The following is a 27,781-nucleotide window of genomic DNA, read 5'->3' on the forward strand; positions in this document are numbered from 1 at the left end:
TTAATTGGTGAAATCAGAAATCAGTTAGGAAAAAAAAGTCAAAATAAAACCCAAGGCTAATGATGCTGCAAGGAAACATACATGTATCGCTCATGCCATTAAAATAGATGAAGTGGTTGGGATGGCAAACTGGCATCATGTATTATGAGACCTAAAATGTTCATGCCTTTTAATCCAGTAATCTCACTTCTCAAAATAACTCCCAAGAAAGCAATGTAGAAAAAAATAATTAAATCTGAGCTCAGGGTTATGGTTGCTAATACAGAATTCTCCTTGTTCTGTGAACAAAAAACAAAAACAATAGAATGCCCCCCAAAAACCATGCAAGTTCATTTGGAAAAAGTAATCTTTTCCTGATAGTAACAAACAGAACCCTTCTCTTTTTTGGGTTTGTAGATTGTTTTCTGACTTTTCTTCCTCTTTCTTTTTTTTCCTCTTCCCTCTTAAATGTAGGTAGCATCCATAGACCTGCCTTTCATCCACATTTCTCTTCTCATGGTTGACTACTTTAATTGATCTCATGGTGTCTATTGTTTGTATGTAGATAACTCTGAAATCTAACATTTCAACCCTATTCTCTTTCCAGAGCTCCATTTGTGATATATGTTCAACTCCGTTTGTGATGTATATTCAACTGTGAATGTGTGCAATTCTGTGTATCCAAAAAAACCATCTTATTTATTTTCTCTCCTACTGATCATTTTTTCTGTGGTCTGTATTCTTCTTATCAGTCCATCTTGAAATCTTTAGCTTCAGATTCTCCCTTTCTTCCTCTGCCTTCAAAATCCTCAGCTGTAGACCTGTAGTATTTTTCTGGTGTGTCTTCATCATCTCCACGTGGTTACCCTAGCTCAGTCTTCCTTTTTTTTTTTTTTCTTTTTAAAGGATGTTTGTGATAGATCCTTAATTGTTCTCCCTGCACTTTCTCTCCTCTCTGATGAATCTTGTCAGAGAAGTCTTTCTGAAGCACAGATCAGACCATATCACTTTCTAGATTAAAAACCTTCAAAGACTTCTTACGAATAAAGAGGTTCGTGAACTCCATCTAGTCTTCAGGGTCCTCCAATGTATGGCTTGAACTTACTTTTCTATTTTTATTTCCCTCCCTTAAATCCATTTTCCTCTCATCTTCTTCATACTTCCTTCTGAGCTTTTCATAATTTTTTGGCCTCTACCTGACATTGTCCCTATTTTCACATTTCTGGATCTCATCCATGCTTCAAGAGTTGGCTTTCAGATTTGCCTTCCAGCTGGGAATAATCTTTTCTTCCTGGGAAGTCCCAAAGCCTTTTTCTCTTTCTTTGTTATTGTGGTTAGTATGCTTTCCATTGTACTATGGTTATTTATGTGCATGTTACTGATAGTTGTTAAGTTCTTTAAAGTTTGGATTTATGTCTTATCTATTTCCTGAGTACACTATATGGTATGTAGTTCTCAATGAATATTTATTAAGTAAATAATATCTAAAGAGCTATCTTGTTTGGGGGGCCTTCTGGCGGGAACAAAATTTTGAGGATTCTTTATTGATATATCAAAGGCAGAAAAGATTACATGTTCCATAAGGACCTACAGAAGTATATTTAAAAGTAATTTTGCTAAAAAAGAAATATAAGAGCTTAGATATATAGATGAGACCTTGGATCACTGATTCAAACCATTTTCAAACAGATGAAAGCTAGTTTTTACAGCCACGTAGAATAGAATATAGACTTACCAGAATGTTCAATCGTTTAACCAGTTACTTATACAAGTCTTGGCAAACAGAAACATTTTGTTTTTCTTTAGTATTTCTATAATACGCAGCTCACATTTCATAAACTCCTAATTTACTTCTTGATGCCGTTGAAATTATTTTTAGGAAATTATTGATTCTTAAATAGTTCTGTTTCCCCTCTTGCATATATATTTAAAAAAAATTTTTATCATTTGTTTGTTTGTTTTGCAGGTATCCTGGTCAGATATAGGAGGACTGGGAAATATCAAACTGAAGCTGAAACAGGCTGTGGAATGGCCCTTGAAACATTCAGAGTCTTTCACCCAAATGGGTATTCAGCCACCTAAAGGAGTTCTTTTGTATGGGCCTCCTGGATGCTCTAAAACAATGATTGCAAAGGCTTTGGCCAATGAGAGTGGGCTGAATTTCCTAGCTGTAAAGGTAGGGTGTTAAATTTTTTAGCTGCGACTCTGTCTTCTAGGCACCCCTGTCCAATCCTCTGATTCCTACCCTTAGGAGAGCATAAAAGGCCATCTTAAGGAGTAGTTGATTTTTATTTGAGATTGATGGCAATATAATATAGGGAGATGGGAGATAAATAAATTAGTGCCTATAATCAGCAAATCATGGTTTAGTTTCTTGATTCTCAATATTTCTTACACACGTGTGTAATAGAAACCAGTTTTCTTTAGTTTCTTTAGTAGATTTTTAAATTGTACTAATCACTTTTGTTTAGCCAAGACTTAATTATAAATTTGATTGAATTTAATAAATTTAATATTTACAAACACAATATTTTAAAAGAAATCAAATACCTTATATGGTACAAATCATTTTTTTTAAAAAAAATATTCATTATTTATTTGGCTGCGTCGGGGCTCAGTTGCAGCACATGGGCTCTTTGTTGCAGCACGTGGACTTCTCTAGTTGTGGCACATGGGCTCCAGAGCGCATGGGCTCAGTAGCTGTGGCATGCGGGCTCTCTAGTTGCAGCACGTAGGCTGTAGAGAGCATGGGCTTAGTTGCCCTGCGGCATGTGGGATCTTAGTTCCCCAACCAGGGATCAAACCTGTGTCCCCTGCATTGGAAGGTGGATTCTTAACCACTGGACCACCTGGGAAGTCCCCGAAAATAAATTTTTTAAAAACACTTTCCCAGTCAGAAGATATATATACATTATTTATATTCTGAAACACACACATGCATATTTTATTTGTTTACTGCCCTGCCCTATTACTTGGGATAGATTATCTTACCTGATATGTAGTTTTGCATTTACTATAGGACTAGATATTAATTTTGTTATTAACTTCTGTGTAACATGATAATATATCCATTTACTAAATATATATATATATTTTAGTATATATATATGTATATGTAAAACCTTAAATCCATTTCTGTAGACTTTATCACAAAAATACATATTTAAATATGTTAACTATCAAAGTCATTTCAGAAAAGGTACATGATAATTTATTTTGATGTTGTCAGGGAATATTTTTTGTAATAAAGTATGTTTTTTTAATCTTAAAACATTGAAATCATTGGCAGGTTGAACGTATAAAACTTATTTCAGAGTGTCAGTCTTTTACTTTACTGTTGACCCTTGAACAACGTGAGTCTGAACTGTGTGGTTCCACTTATATGTGGATTTTTTTTCTATAGTAAAACTATAGTATTACATTATCTGAGGTGGGTTGAATCCGTGGATATGGGGAAACTGTGTAAATGGAGGGCCGACTCTAAGTTATACTAACTATAAGTTATACTAAGTTATACTTAGATTTTTGACTGCATGGAGGGTCAGAGCTCCTCACCCCCACATTTTTCAAGGATTAGCTATACTTAAATTTTCTGTGGAATGATATTTAGATGTATTTAGGCTGTTTGCTTTTTTAAGAATCAGTATCTTCACAATCACTAGTGTTTGCCTGTTTTTTTATTATCTTGTAGAAGATATTGGATAGGGATTTGGGGAGGGGACCATTTTCACTATGATTAGTTATGCTGAATCATGACCATAGTTTCAAAGGATGCAGTTTTAAATGTCAGAGTAATGAGTGATTTTGAAATTTCCAGAGACATCTTGATTTCTCTTTGGTCCTTGTCCTCTTATCTTGTGGTAGTGGAAATGGTCATTTTACTGGCATTTCCTACTCTTTTTTTTCTGTCATCTCCATTTTTCTGTGCCTACCTTCCACAGTGTATATTCATAATTGAATTTTTCCTGTCTACTGGAAATCTAAAACTTATTTAATGAGGATTTAGCTCACAGTTATTTACACTTGAATGTCAAGGAAGAAAGAGCACATATATTTCCTTACAAATTAGTATCTCACTCTTTTGTGATCCAAGATAACAGTTCCAGGTGCTACCAGGACTGCTTTCTGGCCTATCCTAGGATTACTTAGAAATATATTTATTACTGCTTTTGCATATGAAACCTTTCATAACTTTACAGTTTCACCTTTGTCTTTTTTCATGATGAGAAAATGAGGAAGACTCCTTTTTCATGTAAAATAACCAACTATGTGTTAACTTATATGCACCTTTCATTAACTATTTAATTCTTTTAGGTCACACACAAAAGATAAGTGATGTTAAGAAATTTTCTTAATAAATTGAGTTTGTACTTGCTTAGGGATTATTACATATCCTACTTACTAATTTTTATTTAATGTGGACTTTTATTCATTATACAATTTAGTGTACTTTGACAGTATTATTCAATTTTTGAATCTGGGTGGAGGATATATTAAGTGAACAATGGGTGTTCATTTACTATTCTTTCAACTTTTCCTATGTGTTTAAAAATTACAAAAGAAAAAGTTGGGAACACACAAAAAAATTTGCTTTTCTATGCATTTTCATTGGTCCTTTCATCTTGGTCTGATTAATGCTTATGAGAAGAGTTAAAATAGCTATATCATACCGTTTATGTATGAGGATATCAAGTCAAAGAAGTTAGGAATTCATATTGTATTCTTTCAAGTTTTATTTTCCAACAAAGAAAAAGTTGTCTTTTGTTTCCAACATAGATATTTGTTTTCTGTGGGATTTAAGTGTTATAATTAAATCTGAACTTTTTGAAATAACAAATCTCACACATTTTGAAAGTGATCAGAAAAAAATAGGTAGACTCTGGTATTGAGAAACACAAGTGTTTTGGATGTATTGAAAGAATAAACTCCCTAACACTTTTTGCAATGGTGATTACCTTTAATTCCGAAGATAAAGAATTTTAAAACTTTAAACATTTCTCTCTCTGAGTTTATGAAAGAACCCTTTATCTTCCCCTGTGCATCTTTTCTAAACAGTGATTACAAGATTTATATTCTACTCAGAGTTAAGACTTCACCTTGGCTTGTGTGGGCTCTTAATATCCTTTGGCATCTGTATGTGTTTTTGTGCAGACTGTAGCACTTGACATACGCTTAAGTTTAGTTTGTCATCTGGGTCAATTACGTCAAAATATTTTCCAGTTGAAATTTCCTCTCTGCTTCTCGCTTGCTTTTTGTCTGGAGTGCTACAATAGATTAATTACCCTTGAATGGCTGGGCTGCTTTACTTTATGAAGAACTGTTACTGATTCTGGAAGAAGGGTGATTAGGCCTCTGACAGGGATTTTCAGCAAGTCCTTTATTAGCTGTATTGGTGAGTACAAGAATGTAATGAACTTAGTATATCCTTAACTTTTGGGGGAAACGTTTTCTGACAGTTGTCTCGGAGAGGAATTGTGCAAAATACATCCCATTTTCAGGAAAAACCTGTATTTTATTGAAAGCAGTGCACAATTCAAAGTAATTACTATTGTTTGTTTAACCAGATCCCCTACTATTCTGTTACCAAAGGTACAAGATAATTTGAACTTTGTAGGTTCCAAGTTCATCTTTAAACTTTTTTAAAAAAAATTATGTAGGCTAGTCTATAAATCATAGAGCTTTCATTTTGCAGATATTGCATGGAAAACTGCATAGATAACCTCTTTTACATACTGAATGCTTTAAGATTAGTTTCTAGGATTGTAAGGATAGTGATGTTTAAGAAGGTGAAGTGACTTTTCCAAGTCAAAGTGGTGGTAATGGAACTGAAATTTGATCTCAGGACTTTCTGACTCCAGAGTCTAAGCACTAAACCCCACTGTATTATACAGTCTTCCATTTTCCTTTTTTTTTTTTTTTTAAATAAAACTAGTTCCCGGTGCTTTTTTTCATTAATTACACCAAATTACTTGGGAAGGTAGTTCAGGCAGTTTCTTTGGGGCAGGTTCAGAGATGTGGAAAGATGTTTCTGGGACCTAGTTTAAAAAATAATTTTGTTTCTCTCAGACAAAGAAAACTGAGGAAAATAGCATGGCTTTGGAGTGGAAGTTAATTGAGTTAATAAGAAAGGGTAAACACTGCCAAAGAAGCAGGAACCTGATGAATTAAATGGAAGTGTAGGGAAAAAGACTAGTGGTTGAATAATATGAAGCTTGAAATTTACCTATTACTATATAATTTGTGCCCTCGAGATTGAGTGTGTTACAATGAAAAGAGCATTAAGCTAGGATTCAGATAGCTTTGGTTTGATTTCTAACACTAGCACTTTTTAGCTCTGTAACCTTAAATGCGTTCTCTAAGACTTAGTTTTTTCATCTCTATAGGCCTTTTGAGAGGATTATATTTAAAACGTAAGTGAAGAAGTTTTAGAGGGCATAACTACTTAACTGTTACGTGTGGGCTGCATATAGTTATGACTTCCTTACAAGAGGGTTCCTTATGGAGAGGAGGGAGGGGCAGAGTTACTTGATAGTGGAGAAGCCTACCTCAGCCAGTTTATCATGGTTAGCGCCGATTGGTCATGTTGTTAGTATGTACCCGTGTATGACGCGATGAGAATGGTCCTTTCTTCCCAAGGTCTTCCTCCCAAACACTCCTAATCCATGTCTACCTATGAGAAAAACATCAGGCAAACCCAAATTGAAGGACGTTCTGTAAAATACCTAACCAGTACTCCTGAAACTGTCAAGGTCATGAAAAATAAGGAAAGTCTCAGAAACTGTCACAGCCAAGAGGAGCCCAAGGAGACAGGACAGCTAAATATACTGTTGTGGTTTCCTGGATCAGATCCTAAAAGGACATTAGGTAGAAACTAAGAAAACCTGAATAGACTGTGGACTTCAGTTAATAATAAAGTATCAATATTGGTTCACTGTGACAAATGTATCATACTATATTATATATTAATATATGTTAAGAATAGGGGAAACTGAGTGTGTGTTGGGGTAGGGATGAGTATATGGGAACTCTTGGTACTGTATGCTCAGTTCTTCTGTAAACCTTAAACTTTACCAAAACAAAAAAGTCTGTTAATCAAATAAGAGTTCTAAGGTCAGTATCAAGGCATACATATTATGTCTGGATTCAGTGAATGTAACTGAAGTTGAAAAGGCCAGCTCAGGACGTCCCTGGCAGTCCAGTGGTTAAGACTCCAGCTTCCACTGCAGGGGGCACAGGTTCATCTCTGGTTGGGAAAGTTCTGCATGCCACACAGTGCGGCCAAAAAAAAAAAAAGCCAGCTCAAGTGTTCTGTACTGCACTGTACATGATGAGTGGAATGCAGGGAGGGAGCGGAATCGCAGGGAGATTGTCGATTCCTTGGGTGAGGGCTTTGGAGGAGACCTTTCCTATTCATCACTCCTCTGTTCATGTTCCACAAGATAGTGGAAAGCGACTGAGAAGAGCCCTGAGAGGAAGTTGGCTGGAGAAACTGGGTTTGAGGCTACCCTGAGCTTGCCTGTTTTACTGCAGTTCTGAGTTGAAGCCTATAAAGGTGTGTTGGTTCTGGCCCCAGGCCCCAACATTATAAAGAATACTTTCTTTTAGTGTTTTAGTTATTTTTTCTTTCACCTGGGTACAGCTTCTCATTTAGAGTCTCACTAGGAACTATGTCCAGTTTCATGCCTTTTGTGGACCCTAACTCTTTATTCTCCTTCCACAAGTTTATTGCTATTTGGGCTCATCTGGAGTCTGAAACCTTTTGAGTTTCTGTTTAATTTCCGTTAGGGTTTTTTTTTTTTTTCCAACTTAAAAAAATCTTAATGTCTCCAAATAGTCTTGTCTTATGTGCCCCATACTCTTAAGTTGACAGTTATTAGCATCCATGTTAAATAAAGACATATAGTTAGTTTTATCAATGTTTGAATGGCTCTTAGGGAATAACTAATAATTATGTATTTTTCTTAGGACAAATAGAATAGTTACTGTGCCATGGTCAGTATCACAAAATTATGTAGAAGTTAGATTGAATTTACTTAAATTTTGTGCACCATATAAGCTGACATGTTAAATTTGAGACATCATATATTAAAACCGTATATGTTAATAAATTTTTTTTTGAGTTGGGCTTGTATCAGATTAATGTCTTGACATGAAAGTATTCTATAACATGTGGCTAAAAGTAAAAAATGACAATATATATAACAAATAATAACAAAACCTTTAGTATTTGGAATCTAAGAAGACCTAGAGAAATTTAGAAGGAAAAGAATGCTTTTACACTTCCAAGAAGTTTACTTAATAATAGAACATTTTGTTGTTGTGTCAGTTTAATTTTTATTTGTGGATTTCAGCTGAGAGAGATTAGTTATTTTTTCCTTCTTTTAAATCTCTTCTGAATGAAATTTAATTGGGGTTGAAATAAATATTACAATTTCATGTCTATAATACTTTAAAAATATTTGTAAATGTTTTACTATTGCAACAATAACTCAAATGTATATTAAGCACCTCTGTATGTCTGGCACTATACATGGTAAACAAAGTGCATTAGATGGTCTCCTTGCTATCTGCCAACTCATGATTTAGTAAGAAAGACATTTGACTAAGCAAGTGATATAATGAAATGGATAGCATTTAGAATCTTGATGATTAACTGTATGTGAGAAATGAGCAAGAAGTCAAAGGTGATTAAAATTTTTACTTTTAATGACTGGCAGATGGAAATACCCCAACTCTAGGAAGAGTTAGCATGTGAGGAGGAAAAGTAGGTTGGAGGTGGGAGAGCAGGTACCAGATTGGGATTTAGATACCTGGAGTTTGAAATGCCTTTAGAACAATATGGCAGAAATGTCCAAAAGGGTGTTGATTACGAGTTTGTAGCTCAAGAGAAAGGTCATTTCTAGAGATTAAAACATGGAAGTTGAGACCTCGTGTTTAAGATTGTGCACAGTAGTCAGTAAAGGAGATTGAGAGTCATGAGAGTGGTCAGTAATAATATAAGGGATTTTTCTGGGGGGGTGTGCACAAGCAAACTTTATAGCTAGCTTAACTGTAGTCAGCTTGGTGCCCACAGTGTAAGTTCTGAAGAAATGTGTCATTTTCTTTTCTTGAATAAATGAATTGTCGGGAAGGTTTGTATTATACTTTTTGAGAAAACAGCTTGAATTCTGTTTCCTTCTCTGCCAGACCCTCTCACTTTTTAGGGGTTTTTACTTGCCCACGGCATTTCTTGCCTAGTACTTAATGCCTGTTTTCAAACTCTTTGAAGTGCTTTCCCAAAATGGCCTTCTCTGTGTGCTGATGCTGTACTTTTTATTAATTTTCAAGACCCTTTACTCACATTGCATATATATAATTCTATCTCATGTGACTTTGGGTTTTTATGAGCTTATTCCATAACATTTAACCATAGTTAACGCTTGGGTTAACTTGCCTTCCCTAGACATTCTGGAACTTATAAAACCTTGATTTGAACTGTAATAGCCAAAAGCAACAGGCAGGTGTCAGACACATTTAAAAAGCCCTTGAGAAGACTGGAAAAAACCCAGTAGTGATTAAAGGGGCAAAATTGCAAGAGCATGAGCTATAAATATTGTACTCGAATTTGTGACTGATACGGTGTAAAATACTGAAACACAGTAAAAGTAAGTCGGGTTTAGTTTTCACTAGATTTAACAGAACAGTTGGACAAATTTTTACATGTTTTTATGTTATTTTTGTTGTCTTATAAACTTGAACACTTGAGATCTTGGTCATGGAAAAATTAAAAATAACACTACCCCAAAACAAGCCAATTTATGGTACTTAACTTACTTTTGGTGGTTTTCTTGGTCACACTTATCAATGAAGCACTTACCTAGGCAGGCGAAATGTGGCAGGACTAACATAACATAGTTATTTTGGTAAGTAAAATTAGAAGAGAAATAACCTTATCAGGTTTCATCAACCTTATCTATTCTAGGGATTCATGTATTATTTTTTAAAAGAGTTAAATAACTTAAGAGCAAATGTGGGATTCATAGACCGTACTATATGTACCTAACGCATATAATTAGATATTAATGGTCTCTTGTCTGTAATGGTTATCAATAAAATCCTTATTTTCAAATTAACCCATGCTAGCAGCCATTTATTGAGAGTTAGAATTTGCCCTTGCCACTTGATCTCTTCCCACAATACCTTTGAATTTGAATTGCTGGTACCATGTACAATCTTAAGTGGACATTTCCTTTTTTTTTTTTTTTTTTCTAATTTTATTTTTTTTTTAGAACTTGGAAAACAGAGGACATCATAGTTTTTAGAAAAAGTAGTCTGGGAACTCAAATCCTGTATTCTTGTCATCATTTCTGTCATTTAACTTTTCTGGGACTTCTGGCATTTCACGTAACTTCTTTGGGCTTTGTTTTCCTCAGGTGTTAAGTGAGATAGGTTAGAGTAAATGATTCTTCTAAAACCCTTCCACGAATAACATTCTATGAGTAGCTCACATAACGCTTATATTCTAATCTGTTGCTTATCTTTTTTGCCTGTTGGTGGCTAAACTATTCACCTCAGAGGAGTGTTGTAAGCAGTAAGGAGATAATACATATCAAGTATTTAGCAAGATTTCATAAAATTAGCTGATGCTAGTTGCTGTTTTCCTCTGTTTTTAAGAATTGGATTATATTTGACCTCAAATAGAACAAAAAAGTATGGCAGCACAGCTTATGATCCCTTAAGTTTTCTGTTAGTGTTAGAATAAAATGTAGTATATATCTTTGAAAGTGATTTTAATCTTTTGTAACTTGTACCAGAATACAGTGATTTTTGGCAATTTGAACTTCAAACTCAAAATAACCTTCCTTGGGGATGATATTGCCTAGACTTCATATGGAATTCTGGATTTATGTAACATATCAGTTCAGCTACTGGGGTTGCATTTTTAAGCCAGTCATCCAGGTAGGATTCCTCAGCATGCAGTTCTGTACAAAATCAGATGTTCTCTAGAGGCCTTACAGTACTTTTCATTACTGCTATGACTTGTTAGTAATACTTGACTTGAATTACTCTAACCCAGATTTTCTTCACAGCGCTAACTTCTTAGCTTAGATTTTCAAATCTGTTTGATTTTTTTTTTTTCTTTTCTTTTGTTTTTGGAGAAAAAGCACTGTTTTGTTATCCACGGGTTTTTCGATATGTAGCCCACCTCTACGTAGTAGTGGAATGGCCCTTCATTGTTTGAGGCTGTAGGCCATATTTTCACATTTTCAACACAATATTGTCGGTTTGCCTATACATCAGATTTTTAAAACATGTGAATCTTTCTGTTGTCTTTAGCAGCATATTGTGTTCTTAGATCATGAGATGATGATCATAATCTTGTACTTTCCAACATCGATATTCAAGTCATCTTTTTTAGAGTCAGCTCTATGGAGAACAGTAATCATTTTTCCGGATTCTCTAACCACTTTCCTTCAGTTAAGCCAGATAATTAGAAGGCAGTATATATGTATTAAGTATATTGCCTGCTTAAGGAAATGTCTTCACTGGCTTACTATTTTTATGTTACACCATTGACTTCGTAATTATGGAGAGTTGCTAGAAGAACAGTAACAGTAATACAGAGTTTGCATGATAATAAAGTAACAGTGACACCAGCAGTTTCCTTTCTGATTTTTATTAGGTCACACTTGCCTAAGTAGTCACCGTAAACTGAATGAAATTCTGCGTAAAATTTTCTTATCCCTTCCTCACCCCCCCCAACCCCTCCCCAACAAAAATCCATTCTCCTGATTATCTAAAGCTTGTTTTATTGAATGGGCCCGAATTGTTTTGTTGTTTACTTTAACTCTTTGTTCATAGTCCCTTTTGGGTAAAAGTATAATTTATGTTATATATTATAAATGGGCAGACCTTGTTTTGCCCTGTAGTGCAGGGCTCTAAAAATGGTCATGCAAGATGAAACCATGCAAAATGATCTTAATACCCAATGGGGAAAATTACAACTGTTCCATGACCTTGAAAATTTGGCAAAACATTAGGAGCTCTCTACTCTTGGTTGTAAGTGTACAAGGCAGTGGATTTTGGCTGTATAATAACTTTCTTGCTGGTCTTCCTGCTGCCAAACTGTCTCTGTAGTCCAGCCCTTCATATTTTATAAGGACCCTACAATTTATTTACCCATTGTTATGTTAATGAATTTTTAGATTTAATTAATGTTTAGATTCCAGGTTTAAATTTTTTGTTGCTGTAAAGAATACTTCAGTAATATTCTTGTACATATCTCCTTGTGTGTATGTACAAGAGTTTCTCTAGGGTATACATACCTAGAAGTTTGTCATTGGGCATGAACAACTTAAACATTACTAGCTATTTTTAAATTGCTTTTTTTTTTTTTAATGGTCATTGTTTTTTTCATTAATAATTTGATCAATTCTCTCAATGTTTTGAAGTCCAGGTTTTTCACTCAGCAATTGTGTCATTGATATTTTTGGTGACTTTTGATCTCATTGGCAGAAATGAACTATTTCAAATTGTATGAGATTAGATAAGGGGTCAGCAAACTGCAGTTTGGGGGCCAAATCCAACTTACAGTTTATTTTAGTTTAGCCCTCTGGTTAAGAATGAACTTTACATTTGCAATGGGATGTTTAAAAGAAGAAGAATATGTGACACAGGCTGTATGAGTCCCAGAGTGCCTGAAATATTTACTCTCTGGCCCTTTACATTTTATCTTCCTCAATCCCACAACACTTGGGAAAATGCCTCCAGGTTTATTTATCTTACTGATAGTTGTGAGTATAAATTTTGTGTTTCTGTTGTATAGTTCTAACCTGTGTCTAAAAACAAGCTTGTAAAATTGGTTTGGTATTAAGCTGTTGCTATTTCTTTATCCTTTAAAAAGTGAGAATGTTGTGCCTCGGCATTACTAATATTTCGTTGTTTGTCTTTATTCAAGTTAAAGCTATTTGGGATTGTATTATTTAAGAAATTAAGATAATTAAATCATTGGTGATGAGGTCTCTCTGTAGTTATCTTTGGGGAATTAGCTTCAAAACAATTCTGTTGTGTAAATATGATTGCTTGGAGACAGTTTAAGTATCGATGTACAAACAGTTGACATACTAATTGTAAATAATATTTAGTCATCAAAAACACTGTCCAAAGCAAGTTTTCTTAATAACTTTGTTTGCTTACAGATAATTTATGCATTCCTTGGTTGTTGGTAAATTTCAGTCAGATGTAGGAGTACCTTTAAATGTTAGTTATGCTTTTCATGCATCTGCCCCCTAATTAGCCTCAAATATTAATTTTTTTACCGTATGTATAATTTATTACTCTGAAATAATTTTGAAAAGATTATTTTTAAAGAGAAGAGGAAAACACACATAAGAAATAGATGAGAGTTTTCTTTTCGGGGGAGAGGGGAACATTATAATTAACCTTGTTAATGTTATGTAAAATTTACTAATGCATCAACTTAGATTACTCAAAGAATCAGGCAGAAAGATAAAATTGCGCCTCTCATTACTTGAGGATTTCTGTATTGATGCTATCAGATAACTCAGCTGAACATGACGAATGGCAGTATCTTCGGAGCAGCTGGATTTTTGTCAGCCTGAACTCTGAGTTATTCTTCCTATCCTTTTCTTACTCTTATCCTTGACTGTTCTACCCTGATTCCCATATGTTCTAATCTGTTTAATTGTTACCATATTATCAAATTTCAGTATTTTTGAAACACCATTGTAGAGGTAGTATAAAAAATATTAAAAGATTATCTTCCTTTCCTCAGGCGTGTTTGTAATTTGAAAGACTTTTTTATGCCCGTAATTTTTGTTCATTTGTGCCATCTATTCTTTTTTTTCCCCCTTTTCCTGCCTTCTTTTGGATTAGTCGAGTATATTTTGGTATTCTAGTTTTTAGTCGAGTATATTTTGGTATTCTAGTTTATCTCCCCTATTTTCTTGATAGCTAAACCTCTTGGTTTTTCTTTTTAAAAAAACACTTGCTCTAGGATTTATAGTATACACACTTAATTTACAATTTACCTTCAAATAATACTATACCACTTTATGTATAATATAAGATTCTTAAAGCAATTTGCATATCTTTGGATGGAGAATTTAGAAGCTAAGTTCTGAGTGTCACCTCATCGTGAGCCCCCTCTGTGGGGAAGGTCTCCTTACCCCTCTTGATCTCTGACATCTCATGCTAGGTGGCTGCCACCACAAACCCCGGTACTGATGTCCCCTCGCCCTTCTGTGCTGTCCCCGTCTCTACCACCCCATGGCTCCCAAGCTCTACACTGCCTTTTCTCTGTCCCTTGTGGTGTTGCGCTTCTCACCCTACACCTAGTTATTCCCAGCATGTTGCCCTGAAACCTTTTTTTTGTCCATGGGCTTCCAGAAATTCTCTTTCCATGTTCTGTTATATCTGACCGTTTCCTTTATGTTAGCTTCTAGTTTTCTATCCTAGTTTATTAACTCCCTCCTTCCATTCTAAATGACCTGACATAGTTGTGATCTCATTGCTGTTCAGGATTATTCCTTGATTCCTTTACCTGGAAGGAATCTTGGTTTTATTTTTGCTTCTCTTCGTGGCATTCTCTATATAGTTGTGATATTTTTTTCTCACTGTATTTTTATTTTTTAAGAATATAATTATTGTTATATTTTAAGAATAAGATTATTTTAGTAATCTCTTAAACCATAAACTCATTATAGACACTTAATAAATATTCCTTGAATGAATAAATGAATGATTCAGTGCCTCTATATGTCAGCAAAGAAATTAAGGTGCTAGATATTTGTTTCTGATCTTCCCTGCCTTTGATTTTGTGTGGATCTTTAATTTACTCACAGATGGAAAGTCATCATAGTAGCTGTGCATCTCTTTGTCATTTTACATAACTGAATTAATATATATATAAATTGCTTAGAACAGTTCATGGCACATAGGAAATATTCAATAAATGTTAGCACTTATGTTTATGAGTACAAAATTTTTAATTTTAATCATCTTGGATGAAATATTTTTAGTGAGATACATATTTCTGAGAGTTGCTACACTGAATATATTGAGCATCCTTTTTTCCTTCATGAATTAAGTCATTGTGAACATCAGAAATAGTATAAGTCGATATTCTATTTATTGGCCTGTCGTGCAGCCAGCAGAGCAAGCTTGGACTCGATAACAGTAGCACTGAGGAAGTTTCAATAGTCAGGCATTTCCTGGGAACGTCAACTCCGATAGTGTGGTTCGGCATGATTTACAGCATCCAGTAATCGCCCGCTATGTGCGCATCGTGCCTCTGGATTGGAACGGAGAAGGCCGCGTTGGGCTCAGAATTGAGGTCTACGGCTGTTCTTACTAACACCCACTGAACGCTGGCAGAAAACGTCCGACCTCCAAAAAGCCGTGTGGACGAAAGGCTCTTGGTGCTCCAGCCAGGCATCAGGGCCGTGCCTCTGAGGTGGGAGAGCCAACTTCAGGACACTGGTCCACAGGAGACCTCCCAGCTCCACGTAATACCAAACGGTAAAAATCTCTCAGAGATCTCCATCTCAACATCAAGACCCAGCATCACTCAATGACCAGCAAGCTACAGTGCTGAACACCCTATGCCAAACAACTAGCAAGACAGGAACACAGCCCCGTCCATTAGCAGAGAGGCTGCCTAAAATCATAATAAGGCCACAGACACCCCAAAATACACCACCAGACGTGGATGTGCCCACCAGAAAGACAAGATCCAGCCTCATCCACCAGAGCTCAGGCACTAGTTCCCTACACCAGGAAGCCTACACAACCCACTGAACCAACCTTAGCCACTGGGGACAGATACCAAAAACAACGGGAACTACAAACCTGCAGTCTGTGAAAAGGAGACCCCAAACACAGTAAGATAAGCAAAATGAGACGACAGAAAAACACACAGCAGATGAAGGAGCAGGGTCAAAACACACCAGACTTAACAAATGAAGAGGAAATAGGTAGTCTACCTGAAAAAGAATTCAGAATAATGATAGTAAGGATGATCCAAAATCTTGGAAATAGAATAGACAAAATGCAAGAAACATTTAACAAGGACGTAGAAGAACTAAAGAGGAACCAAGCAATGATGAAAAACACAATAAATGAAATTAAAAATACTCTAGATGGGATCAATAGCAGAATAACTGAGGCAGAAGAAAGGATAAGTGACCTGGAAGATAAAATGGTGGAAATAACTACTACAGAGCAGGATAAAGAAAAAAGAATGAAAAGAACTGAGGACAGTCTCAGAGACCTCTGGGACAACATTAAACGCACCAACATTCGAATTATAGGGGTCCCAGAAGAAGAAGAGAAAAAGAAAGGGACTGAGAAAATATTTGAAGAGATTATAGTTGAAAACTTCCCTAATATGGGAAAGGAAATAGTTAATCAAGTCCTGGAAGCACAGAGAGTCCCATACAGGATAAACCCAAGGAGAAACACGCCAAGACACATATTAATCAAACTGTCAAAAATTAAATATAAGGAAAACATATTAAAGGCAGCAAGGGAAAAAAAACAAATAACACACAAGGGAATCCCCATAAGGTTAACATCTGATCTTTCAGCAGAAACTCTGCAAGCCAGAAGGGACTGGCAGGATATACTTAAAGTGATGAAGGAGAAAAACCTACAACCAAGATTACTCTACCCAGCAAGGATCTCATTCAGATTCGATGGAGAAATTAAAACGTTTACAGACAAGCAAAAGCTGAGAGAGTTCAGCACCACCAAACCAGCTTTACAACAAATGCTAAAGGAACTTCTCTAGGCAAGAAACACAAGAGAAGGAAAACACCTACAATAACAAACCCAAAACATTTAAGAAAATGGGAATAGGAACATACATATCGATAATTACCTTGAATGTAAATGGATTAAATGCTCCCACCAAAAGACACAGGCTGGCTGAATGGATACAAAAACAAGACCCATATATATGCTGTCTACAAGAGACCCACTTCAGACCTAGAGACACATACAGACTGAAAGTGAGGGGATGGAAAAAGATATTCCATGCAAATGGAAATCAAAAGAAAGCTGGAGTAGCAATTCTCATATCAGACAAAATAGACTTTAAAATAAAGACTATTACAAGAGACAAAGAAGGACACTATATAATGATCAAGGGATCGATCCAAGAGGAAGCTATAACAATTGTAAATATTTATGCACCCAACATAGGAGCACCTCAATACATAAGGCAAATACTAACAGCCATAAAAGGGGAAATCGACAGCAACACAATCATAGTAGGGGACTTTAACACCCCACTTTCACCAATGGACAGATCATCCAAAATGAAAATAAATAAGGAAACACAAGCTTTAAATGATACATTAAACAAGATGGACTTAATTGATATTTATAGGACATTCTACCCAAAAACAACAGAATACACATTTTTCTCAAGTGCTCATGGAACATTCTCCAGGATAGATCATATCTTGGGTCATAAATCAAGCCTTGGTAAATTTAAGAAAATTGAAATCATATCAAGTATCTTTTCCGACCACAACGCCATGAGACTAGATATCAATTACAGGAAAAGATCTGTAAAAAATACAAACACATGGAGGCTACACAATACACTACTTAATAATGAAGTGATTACTGAAGTAATCAAAGGGGAAATCAAAAAATACCTAGAAACAAATGACAATGGAGATACGACGACCCAAAACCTATGGGACGCAGCAAAAGCAGTGCTAAGAGGGAAGTTTATAGCAATACAAGCCTACCTCAAGAAACAGGAAACATCTCGAATAAACAACCTAACCTTGCACCTGAAGCAATTAGAGAAAGAAGAACAAAAAAACCCCAAAGCCAGCAGAAGGAAAGAAATCATAAAGATCAGGTCAGAAATAAATGAAAAAGAAATGAAGGAAACAATAGCAAAAATCAATGAAACTAAAAGCTGGTTCTTTGAGAAGATAAACAAAATTGATAAACCATTAGCCAGACTCATCAAGAGAAAAAGGGAGAAGACTCAGATCAATAGAATTAGAAATGAAAAAGGAGAAGTAACCACTGACACTGCAGAAATACAAAAGATCATGAGAGATTACTACAAGCAACTCTATGCCAATAAAATGGACAGCCTGGAAGAAATGGACAGATTCTTAGAAATGCACAAACTGCCGAGACTGAACCAGGAAGAAATAGCAAATATGAACAGACCAATCACAAGCACTGAAATTGAAACTGTGATTAAAAACCTTCCAACAAACAAAAGCCCAGGACCAGATGGCTTCACAGGTGAATTCTATCAAACATTTAGAGAAGAGCTAACACCTATCCTTCTCAAACTCTTCCAAAATATTGCAGAGGGAGGAACACTCCCAAACTCATTCTACGAGGCCACCATCACCCTGATACCAAAACCAGACAAAGATGTCACAAAGAAAGAAAACTACAGGCCAATATCACTGATGAATCTAGATGCAAAAATCCTCAACAAAATACTAGCAAACAGAATCCAACAGCACATTAAAAGGATCATACACCATGATCAAGTGGGGTTTATCCCAGGAATGCAAGGATTCTTCAATATACGCAAATCAATCAGTGTGATACACCATATTAACAAATTGAAGGAGAAAAACCATATGATCATCTCAATAGATGCAGAGAAAGCTTTCGACAAAATTCAACACCCATTTATGATAAAAGCCCTGCAGAAAGTAGGCATAGAGGGAACTTTCCTGAACATAATAAAGGCCATATATGACAAACCCACAGCCAACATTGTCCTCAATGGAGAAAAACTGAAACCATTTCCACTAAGATCAGGAACAAGACAAGGTTGCCCACTCTCACCACTATTATTCAACATAGTTTTGGAAGTGTTAGCCACAGCAATCCGAGAAGACAAAGAAATAAAAGGAATCCAAATCGGAAAAGAAGAAGTAAAGCTGTCACTATTTGCAGATGACATGATACTATACATAGAGAATCCTAAAGATGCTACCAGAAAACTCCTAGAGCTAATCAATGAATTTGGTAAAGTAGCAGGATACAAAATTAATGCACAGAAATCTCTTGCCTTTCTATACACTAATGACGAAAAATCTGAAAGTGAAATTAAGAAAACACTCCCGTTTACCATTGCAACAAAAAGAATAAAATATCTAGGAATAAACCTACCTAAGGAGACAAAAGACCTGTATGCAGAAAATTATAAGACACTGATGAAAGAAATTAAAGATGATACAAATAGATGGAGAGATATACCATGTTCCTGGATTGGAAGAATCAACATTGTGAAAATGACTCTACTACCCAAAGCAATCTACAGATTCAATGCAATCCCTATCAAACTACCACTGGCATTTTTCACAGAACTAGAACAAAAAATTTCACAATTTGTATGGAAACACAAAAGACCCCGAATAGCCAAAGCAATCTTGAGAACGAAAAATGGAGCTGGGGGAATCAGGCTTCCTGACTTCAGACTATATTACAAAGCTTCAGTAATCAAGACAGTTTGGTACTGGCACAAAAACAGAAATATAGATCAATGGAACAGGGTAGAAAGCCCAGAGATAAACCCACACACATATGGTCACCTTATCTTTGATAAAGGAGGCAAGAATATACAGTGGAGAAAAGACAGCCTCTTCAATAAGTGGTGCTGGGAAAATTGGACAGGTACATGTAAAAGTATGAAATTAGAACACTGCCTGACACCATGCACAAAAATAAACTCAAAATGGATTAAAGACCTAAGTGTAAGGGCAGACACTATCAAACTCTTAGAGGAAAACATAGGCAGAACACTCTATGACATACATCACAGCAAGATTCTTTTTGACCCAGCTCCCAGAGAAATGGAAATAAGAACACAAATAAACAAATGGGACCTAATGAAACTTAAAAGCTTTTGCACAGCAAAGGAAACCATAAACAAGACCAAAAGACAACCCTCAGAATGGGAGAAAATATTTGCAAATGAAGCAACTGACAAAGGATTAATCTCCAAGATTTACAAGCAGCTCATGCAGCTCAATAACAAAAAAACCAACAACCCAATCCAAAAATGGGCAGAAGACCTAAATAGACATTTCTCCAAAGAAGATATACAGATGGCCTACAGACACATGAAAGAATGCTCAACATCATTAATCATTAGAGAAATGCAAATCAAAACTACAATGAGATATCATCTCACACCGGTCAGAATGGCCATCATCAAAAAATCTAGAAACAATAAATGCTGGAGAGGGTGTGGAGGAAAGGGAACACTCTTGCACTGTTGGTGGGAATGTAAATTGATACAGCCACTATGGAGAACAGTATGGAGGTTCCTGAAAAAACTACAAATAGAACTACCATACGACCCAGCAATCCCACTACTGGGCATATACCCTGAGAAAACCATAGGTCAAAAAGAGTCATGTACCAAAATGTTCTTTGCAGCTCTATTTACAATAGCCAGGACATGGAAGCAACCTAAATGTCCATCGACAGATGAATGGATAAAGAAGATGTGGCACATATATACAATGGAATATTACTCAGCCATAAAAAGAAATGAAATGGAGGTATTTGTAATGAGGTGGATGGAGTTAGAGTCTGTCATACAGAGTGAAGTAAGTCAGAAAGAGAAAAACAAATACAGTATGCTAACACATATATACGGAATCTAAGGAAAAAAAAAAAAAAAAAAAAAAAGGCCATGAAGAACCTAGTGGCAAGACGGGAATAAAGACACAGACCTACTAGAGAATGGACTTGAGGATATGGGGAGGGGGTGGGGTGAGAAGTGACAGGGTAAGAGAGTGTCATGGACATATATACACTACCAAATGTAAAATAGATAACTAGTGGGAAGCAGCCGCATAGCACAGGGAGATCAGCTCAGTGCTTTGTGACCACCTAGAGGGGTGGGATGGGGAGGGTGGGAGGGAGGGAGATGCAAGAGGGAAGAGAAATGGGAACATATTGTATATGTATAACTGATTCACTTTGTTATAAAGCAGAAGCTAACACACCATTGTAAGGCAATTATACTTCAATAAAGATGTTTAAAAAAAAAAAAAAGAAAAAGGAAATAATATGTGAAAAAAAAAGTATAAGTCAAATTTGAATTAGTATTCCTTACCTCTTTTTTTTTTTTTTTAATTAATTTATTTATTTATTTTTGGCTGTGTTGGGTCTTCGTTTCTGTGAGGGCTTTCTCTAGTTGCAGCAAGCGGGGGACACTCTTCATCGTGGTGCGTGGGCCTCTCACTATCATGGCCTCTCTTGTTGTAGAGCACAGGCTCCAGATGCGCAGGCTCAGTAGTTGTGGCTCACGGGCCTAGTTGCTCCGTGGCATGTGGAATCTTCCCAGACCAGGGCTCGAACCCGTGTCCCCTGCATTAGCAGGCAGATTCTCAACCACTGCGCCACCAGGGAAGCCCCAGTATTCCTTACCTCTTATTATCTCTTTCACATCTTGCTACTCACAACAAATTAAGTTGATTTTATCTTTTTAAATAGTTTATGTGGCTCTCTTCTCATTTCCATTCCATTGTTTTACCTTAAGCCTGTGCCTCATCTTTTTTTCACCTATGCTGTTGTAAGAATTTCATAACTGCCATTCTGGTCTCATATGTTCCTCCAAACCATCCTTTATATTGTGTCTAGAATCATCTTTCCCTTATACACCTGTTATCAGTTAACTCCCCTAAGACTCTTCCCATTGCTTACAGGATAAAGTTTAAACTTGTTTTTGACATGCTCCTGCCTCCCACTTTAAGTAGCCTTACTGTCACTGCATTCTCTCTGCCCCCTAAGCTCCACCTGTTATAAATTCTTAGATCAGTTCAAACTCAAGTTTGTTAGTCTTGTATATAACTGAAAAAGTCAATGAACTCTAAGTTAAAATCTTAAGAGCTCTTCTACCATTAAAGTGCATATCAACACCTGTTTTAGCTCATCAGAGACCTTTTTGATTTATTTCTGGGTCTTGATGTATTTCATGTTTTTGAGGGTGGTAAATCAACTGCACACTCACCTGAAATGTTACTTTCTCTAGGAACATGCTTGACTCTAAGCAGTTGCTTTTCTGTGTTTCAGTGGCACCTAAGCATCCCTCTATCCTAGTACTTGCCATGCTATATAGTATAACAATTATCTTTGTAATAAGGTGTCTTATCTGAAGCTAACTATTGCCTGTACCAATTTGTAGCATTAGTTGACATTCTGCTAGGGTTTGCCTGTGTGCTTCAGTCAGTCCGATTTTTATTTAATTGGTGTATTTTGTTTGGGAAATACTCAAGCTAGTGTCTAGTTATATCCCGTAAATTGTTGGGACCCATAATTTGCCTGGGATAGAACATGAATCTTGTTCAAAATAATGTGTGTGTGTGTGTGTGTACGTGTGTGTGCGTACACGCATGCGTGTGCAGAGAGAGAAGCACACACATACATGTCTAATGGGTTTGGAATTGTGTGGGGAAGGGTGTCAGTAGAAGCCAGATGCGGGGAAGAGCAATGAGTGAAAGCCCATAGCCGAGAAAGACATCTGGCATTTTGTACAATAAACTTTATACCAGTATCTGAAGGGAAGAGTTGTGGTTCTCAGGACAGCATTATTATTATTGTTATTATTATTATTATTATTATTTTATTTATTTATTTTTTAATCCCATGACTTCTTGTGATGTGATAACTAGCATGAGAAAGTAGATAAGTGTGTGGTAAGAATGAAAGCCTACCATTTCATACTATACATAATATTTGAGGTACTTAAGAAAGAAAAATCTTACTATTCAGAAATGTTGAATGTCCAAAAAGAAGTGTATCTTTGAATCAGTGATAAACGCTTTATTGCTGGGAGTCCAGCCACCTTTATGAGGATTCTTCTGTTGATGGCTGGTTCGTAAAAACTGGTAGATTTTATTACTAGAAGTCCACACCTTTCATTCTTGGTACCCCTTCTAAAATAGCTGGACACAGAAGAGAAAAGAGATTTCCCATCAACTGGATGAAGTGCTGAGTGGCAGATATCTGAAGGGAGATTCAGACAGAGGCTGAGTGAATAGACACTGCGGAGGGTAACAAGGGTCATTGTCATTGTCACAATGTGATACACTGACTGAGGGTTAGCTTTGTTGGTGGTCCTAAGATGTTTGTCTGCAGGAGTTATCTCCTTTGGCTGGGATAGTGGCTGAGAAGAGCTCGTTTGGCCCTGCAGATCCATAAAGTCAGCATCTACATGGCCAAGTCAAATGAGAGGAGGGAGCTGGAGAGTAGCATTTATTTTGGAAATACTCAGGGACTGTAAGATAATGTCATTGATTACATGATTCCCATTCCGTATTCAGGGATTATCATGGAGTCGTAAAAAGAATTAGCCCTGAGGTCTTGCTTCTTGTCAGAGAGGGCTGTTGATCTAGTATTAGACTGTTCTATCTTCAATGCCTAGCACCATTCCTGATAGATAGTAAAAATATGGATGGATGGGTAGACAGATGATGAATGAGATGTTAAACTATCATGTTTAGTCGCAGTCACTGTGTTGATGTGTAGTTTTTGGAATACAGAATGGCTTTAATTTTTGAGGCATAAATAACACCCAACAAAAATAAGCATGCTAGAGGAACTATTTTAATTAAAAGCTGGTTTTTGTCTATTTTTTTCCTCTTTTTCTTTTATGTGTGTATTTTCTCTTTTATTGAAAGACATACATGTGTTTGGATTTATAAAGACACTGAACAGTTGTTTTCTTTTCATTCAGGGGCCTGAATTAATGAACAAATATGTTGGTGAATCTGAAAGAGCAGTTAGAGAGGTAAGAAGATTATGTCTTAAAGTGGAACTCTGCATAGGAGAACCAGGCTTCTGTCCTGTACGGTTTCCGTTTTGTTTGGGGTTGTAGATTTTGAAGTTTCCAAATCTAAATTCTAGTGGTATATTTTTTCTTCAGGCAAATATTACTTTTAAATGCAATTTTGGTCATCTACAATTCTTTGTTTTTGTTTTTAAACATCATAATATTTCCAGCCTTTACTTTTACCAAATATTTTTTAACGAATGTCAGCGTTTCATTAAAAAAAATAAGGGTATGTTTAAACTTAACAAAGTATGCATGATGTCAGAATGATATTTAAATCCTTTAAACCAGGTAGCCCTTTAAATCAAATAAGCTTATTAGTATATGAAAATGTCACTGTACTCTTCTTATTTTATTTGCTTTACCTTTGACTGGTGATTTAGAAAGTGCATCCCCCTCCTCTCTCTTAAATTTTAAAGCCAGTGCCTGACTGGCCTACTGGCTACTCCATATTGCTGAAGCTGCATAACTGGAAAGTTCATGCAAAATCAAGGCACTGAAGTGGGGGTAATTATAGCAGTTTGACCGCAAGTCTCGGCTTTCCCAAGCAGAGATTGGCCTGCCTCACATAGGCACCCTGTATCCTCACAGAAGCTAAGCAAGGACAGGAACACATAAATAGCAGTGGAACGGATGGTCTCCACTTATGACATATGTGGGTATCAACCAAGAGTCTTAGAGATTAGAATACTTTGTTTTGCATCTGAGAAAAAAATTTAAGTTACTTTTTGTTTCTTTTTTTTTCTTGAAATGTAGATGATGGTTATCATATAAAACATTAACTGATAATGATAGCACCATCATTGATTAAAATATGAAAAAGGTGGTGTTTATTAATATTAAGGTTTTGGTGACTGTTGTGTATTTTTATGGTCATCATACTTGTGGCCAGAAAATGGGGGCCTAGGTTACAGGTTACACACATTTGGATTTCTTTCTGCTTATGCTGAAGAAGCTTATGCTTATGCTGTTTTCTAGCCCATTTCCACATGTTTTCCCCGTGGCTGTCTGGCCAGTCTTTGATGTTGATAGTCTGATTGACTTCAGGTCTAACCTATCTATGCTTTTCCAAGTTTTAGCTGTTTTTCCATACAGTCTTCTGAGAAATGAGCAAAGTGTGTGACTTTTAGGTTTATGGGTATTTTATATGCTAAACTTTGGCTGATTTTATACATTTATGATTTTTCTTTTAAATACGTGTTTATTTAGATAAATGTTCCAGGCATTATACTAAGTGCTTTGCATTCTTTTTTAATTCATTTCTTAAACTTCTGAGGTGGGCATTTATCATAATCTCCATTTTAGAGATGTGGAAATCGTAGTTTAGAAAAGTAAAGTTACCCACTGAAGGTCACACAGCTACCAAGTGGTGAAGGTGGGATTTTAACTGAGATTGTTTGATAACTTAACCAAATTGTCTCCTACACACTTCTAAGAATATGTGTTGTTGTCTTGTCTCTGTTTGCAAGTAAGCACCATGGAAGAGGATACTTTTACATCCATTATGAAGTGCGTATACATCTGTTACAGGTTGTATACAAAGTGATTGGGCTGGTTGACTGGTACATAATAGATTTGGTTCTAAATATAATTTTCAAACTAAAACTAGCTATGGAGTTTTCTGGAATTTGCTGATCTTTAGCTAATGTAGCACTCTTTCCACCAGATCTTCCGAAAAGCGAGAGCAGTGGCTCCTTCCATCATTTTCTTTGATGAACTTGATGCCTTAGCAGTTGAAAGGGGCAGGTAAGAAATATTTAATAGGACTGCTATTAAATATTAGCAATTACAGTGTAGAGGAATTAAATTATTTCATGTCATCACTTTATAGTACTTTCATGTATAATTTTTTTTTTAAGACTGGTATGCATTTGGGGCGTTTGAGCTAATTTTTATAGTTTACTATATAAAGAGAGCCCCCTGCACTGCCTATCAAAATTTGGGTTTTTATTAACATGTGATTGAAACTGTAAATAAAGTTCAATTAAGCATAATTACATGATAGAGTAGAACCCAATTATAATAAAAGTTGTTATTATACAGATTTTATTATTATCTGGATTAAGTCATGTTTCCTAAAATATAGTTACAATAGGATAAAAATTAGTATTAATAGTTTTGTTTCTGAATGTCAGACAATAAAGAGGATTATTTATAATATATCAAACATATATGTGTGTGTGTGTGTGTATGTGTGTATATATATATATATATATATATATATATATATATATATATATATATAAAACTGTTTTCAAGTATGATTTTGTTTTCTCTACAAAGATTTACAGGTCCTTTAAGGAATACATGCTACAAGTACTTCACGTTAGAGAGTGTTAATTTGTGTGTTTTCTCCATAGCCCTCTGATTATACATTGACTATAAAAGTTTTGCTGATGATAATTATAGTGATGGCAGAAGGCACCTTCCAAGTCTCAGTGTTAAATTTGATAAGAGGCATACTGCTCTCTTCTTTACTGGGTAGAGCTGCCTAATCAGATGAGAGTATGAACTGTCACTAGGAAACATTAGGAGGTAGCCTGCCCTGCTCTCTACCTCACCCATTTGATATTCTGTAAATACCTACCAGTCTTGTTATTTTATGAGTTGGAGTTCATGAGTCCTTTTATTACTTCTGAAGTGAGATGGAACAAAAGGTTACAAATAGCTCAAGTTCACCTTGACTGCAAGAGAAGAAAAAGAAGCCAGAGAAGTTTACTGAAGTAGGGTGATCTGCCACATTTATGTGCCATCAGAGACGTCTGTTTTTGGAGCCTAGAAAGGGACAGGGTGGGAAACATTGTTAAACATGAACCAAATGGGAGGTGGAATATGTAGCAGAGTTCTCATAAAATGCCTTTGAAAGGTAATGGTGTGAGAAGCCAGACAAGGCACTTGGTAGAAATAACCTGTTTTTGTAGGTAGTTTGGCTCAGTAGGAATTTGCAAATGTATTAAGAGATGCTAATAATTTGCAGCCTCTAGATATCATCTCCTCTAGTAGTCTTCATCATATTGTGAGCCCTTCCTCAGTGGCTCGTTCAAATAAAGTACAGGTAAATTCTGTGTAGTTTCCTTTGCATAGAGAAATTTCGGTCAAGTTAGTTGACATTTCAGAAAACAAAGTTAAGGCTGAACTACCAAATGTAATGTTAATAGTCCAAAGTAGAGAGTTTTAGTTGTACTTTAGCTGCACTAAGTCTTATATAGTTTGGTTTTTATAACCATAAGAATCTCATAGAATGATATTTTGGTTGTTTTTTCCCCATAATTGTGTGATGGGCCAACGTTACCTAGAAAGTTATTGTTTTATCTAGTTAGAGTGCTGTAACCTGAAAACGAAAACAAACAAAAGCTTCACACATATATTTTTGTTCTTCAGCTATTTGAATTGGACACAGTTTCTAGAAACTGAAAGCACAGCTGTTGATAGATAGCAAAAGTATGAAATTCCGAAAATACTAAACCAACTTTATACATTGTTAAAGAAATAGAAAACATAGAAAAATTAAAAATTCCATAAGCTAGAAATTTTCTATTTAATTTTGGGCCGTAGAATATTCATTGCTTTCATTTCTTCTGTTTTTCTATGATAACATTCAGATCCAACTCATATGACTAGTCCAAAAATGTGACAGTGCCTAAGACGACTGTTTCTTCTTATCAAGATTTGGATTTCCACACTTAAGATGTTTAACAAATTGAGCCATGAATTATGATATATACTAGTCTGTACTATCCTGTGCATGTTATGTCAATTATTTTGACTACTTGAAGTTACTCAAATTAGCCATGAAACTGAGGATTGCAACCTGCACATTAAATAGAGTATAGACGTACTATTTGCTTAGCTTTAGAAATATTTGTGCTTTCAGAAAGAGAGATTTTTCATGCTTATAAAAGTGTCTACTTACAACCACTATTTTCTCCTCTTCCCTGCCCCATTTAAGTTCTTTGGGACTTG

At 35.7% G+C, this 27,781-nt stretch overlaps 1 protein-coding gene across 1 annotated transcript in view; it reads left to right on the forward strand.

Annotated features, from left to right (window-relative positions):
• AFG2A (AFG2 AAA ATPase homolog A) overlaps positions 1-27,781 on the forward strand; it is a 328,145-nt gene that overhangs the window by 69,184 nt on the left and 231,180 nt on the right. The window contains exons 11-13 of the mRNA XM_068543404.1: positions 1,946-2,155; positions 23,723-23,776; positions 25,485-25,564. Of these exons, the coding sequence (XP_068399505.1) occupies positions 1,946-2,155; positions 23,723-23,776; positions 25,485-25,564 (344 nt within the window). The remainder of the gene's footprint in view (positions 1-1,945; positions 2,156-23,722; positions 23,777-25,484; positions 25,565-27,781) is intronic.

Source organism: Eschrichtius robustus, chromosome 4, assembly GCF_028021215.1.
Source record: "Eschrichtius robustus isolate mEscRob2 chromosome 4, mEscRob2.pri, whole genome shotgun sequence".
NCBI classification, from domain to species: Eukaryota; Metazoa; Chordata; class Mammalia; order Artiodactyla; family Eschrichtiidae; genus Eschrichtius; species Eschrichtius robustus.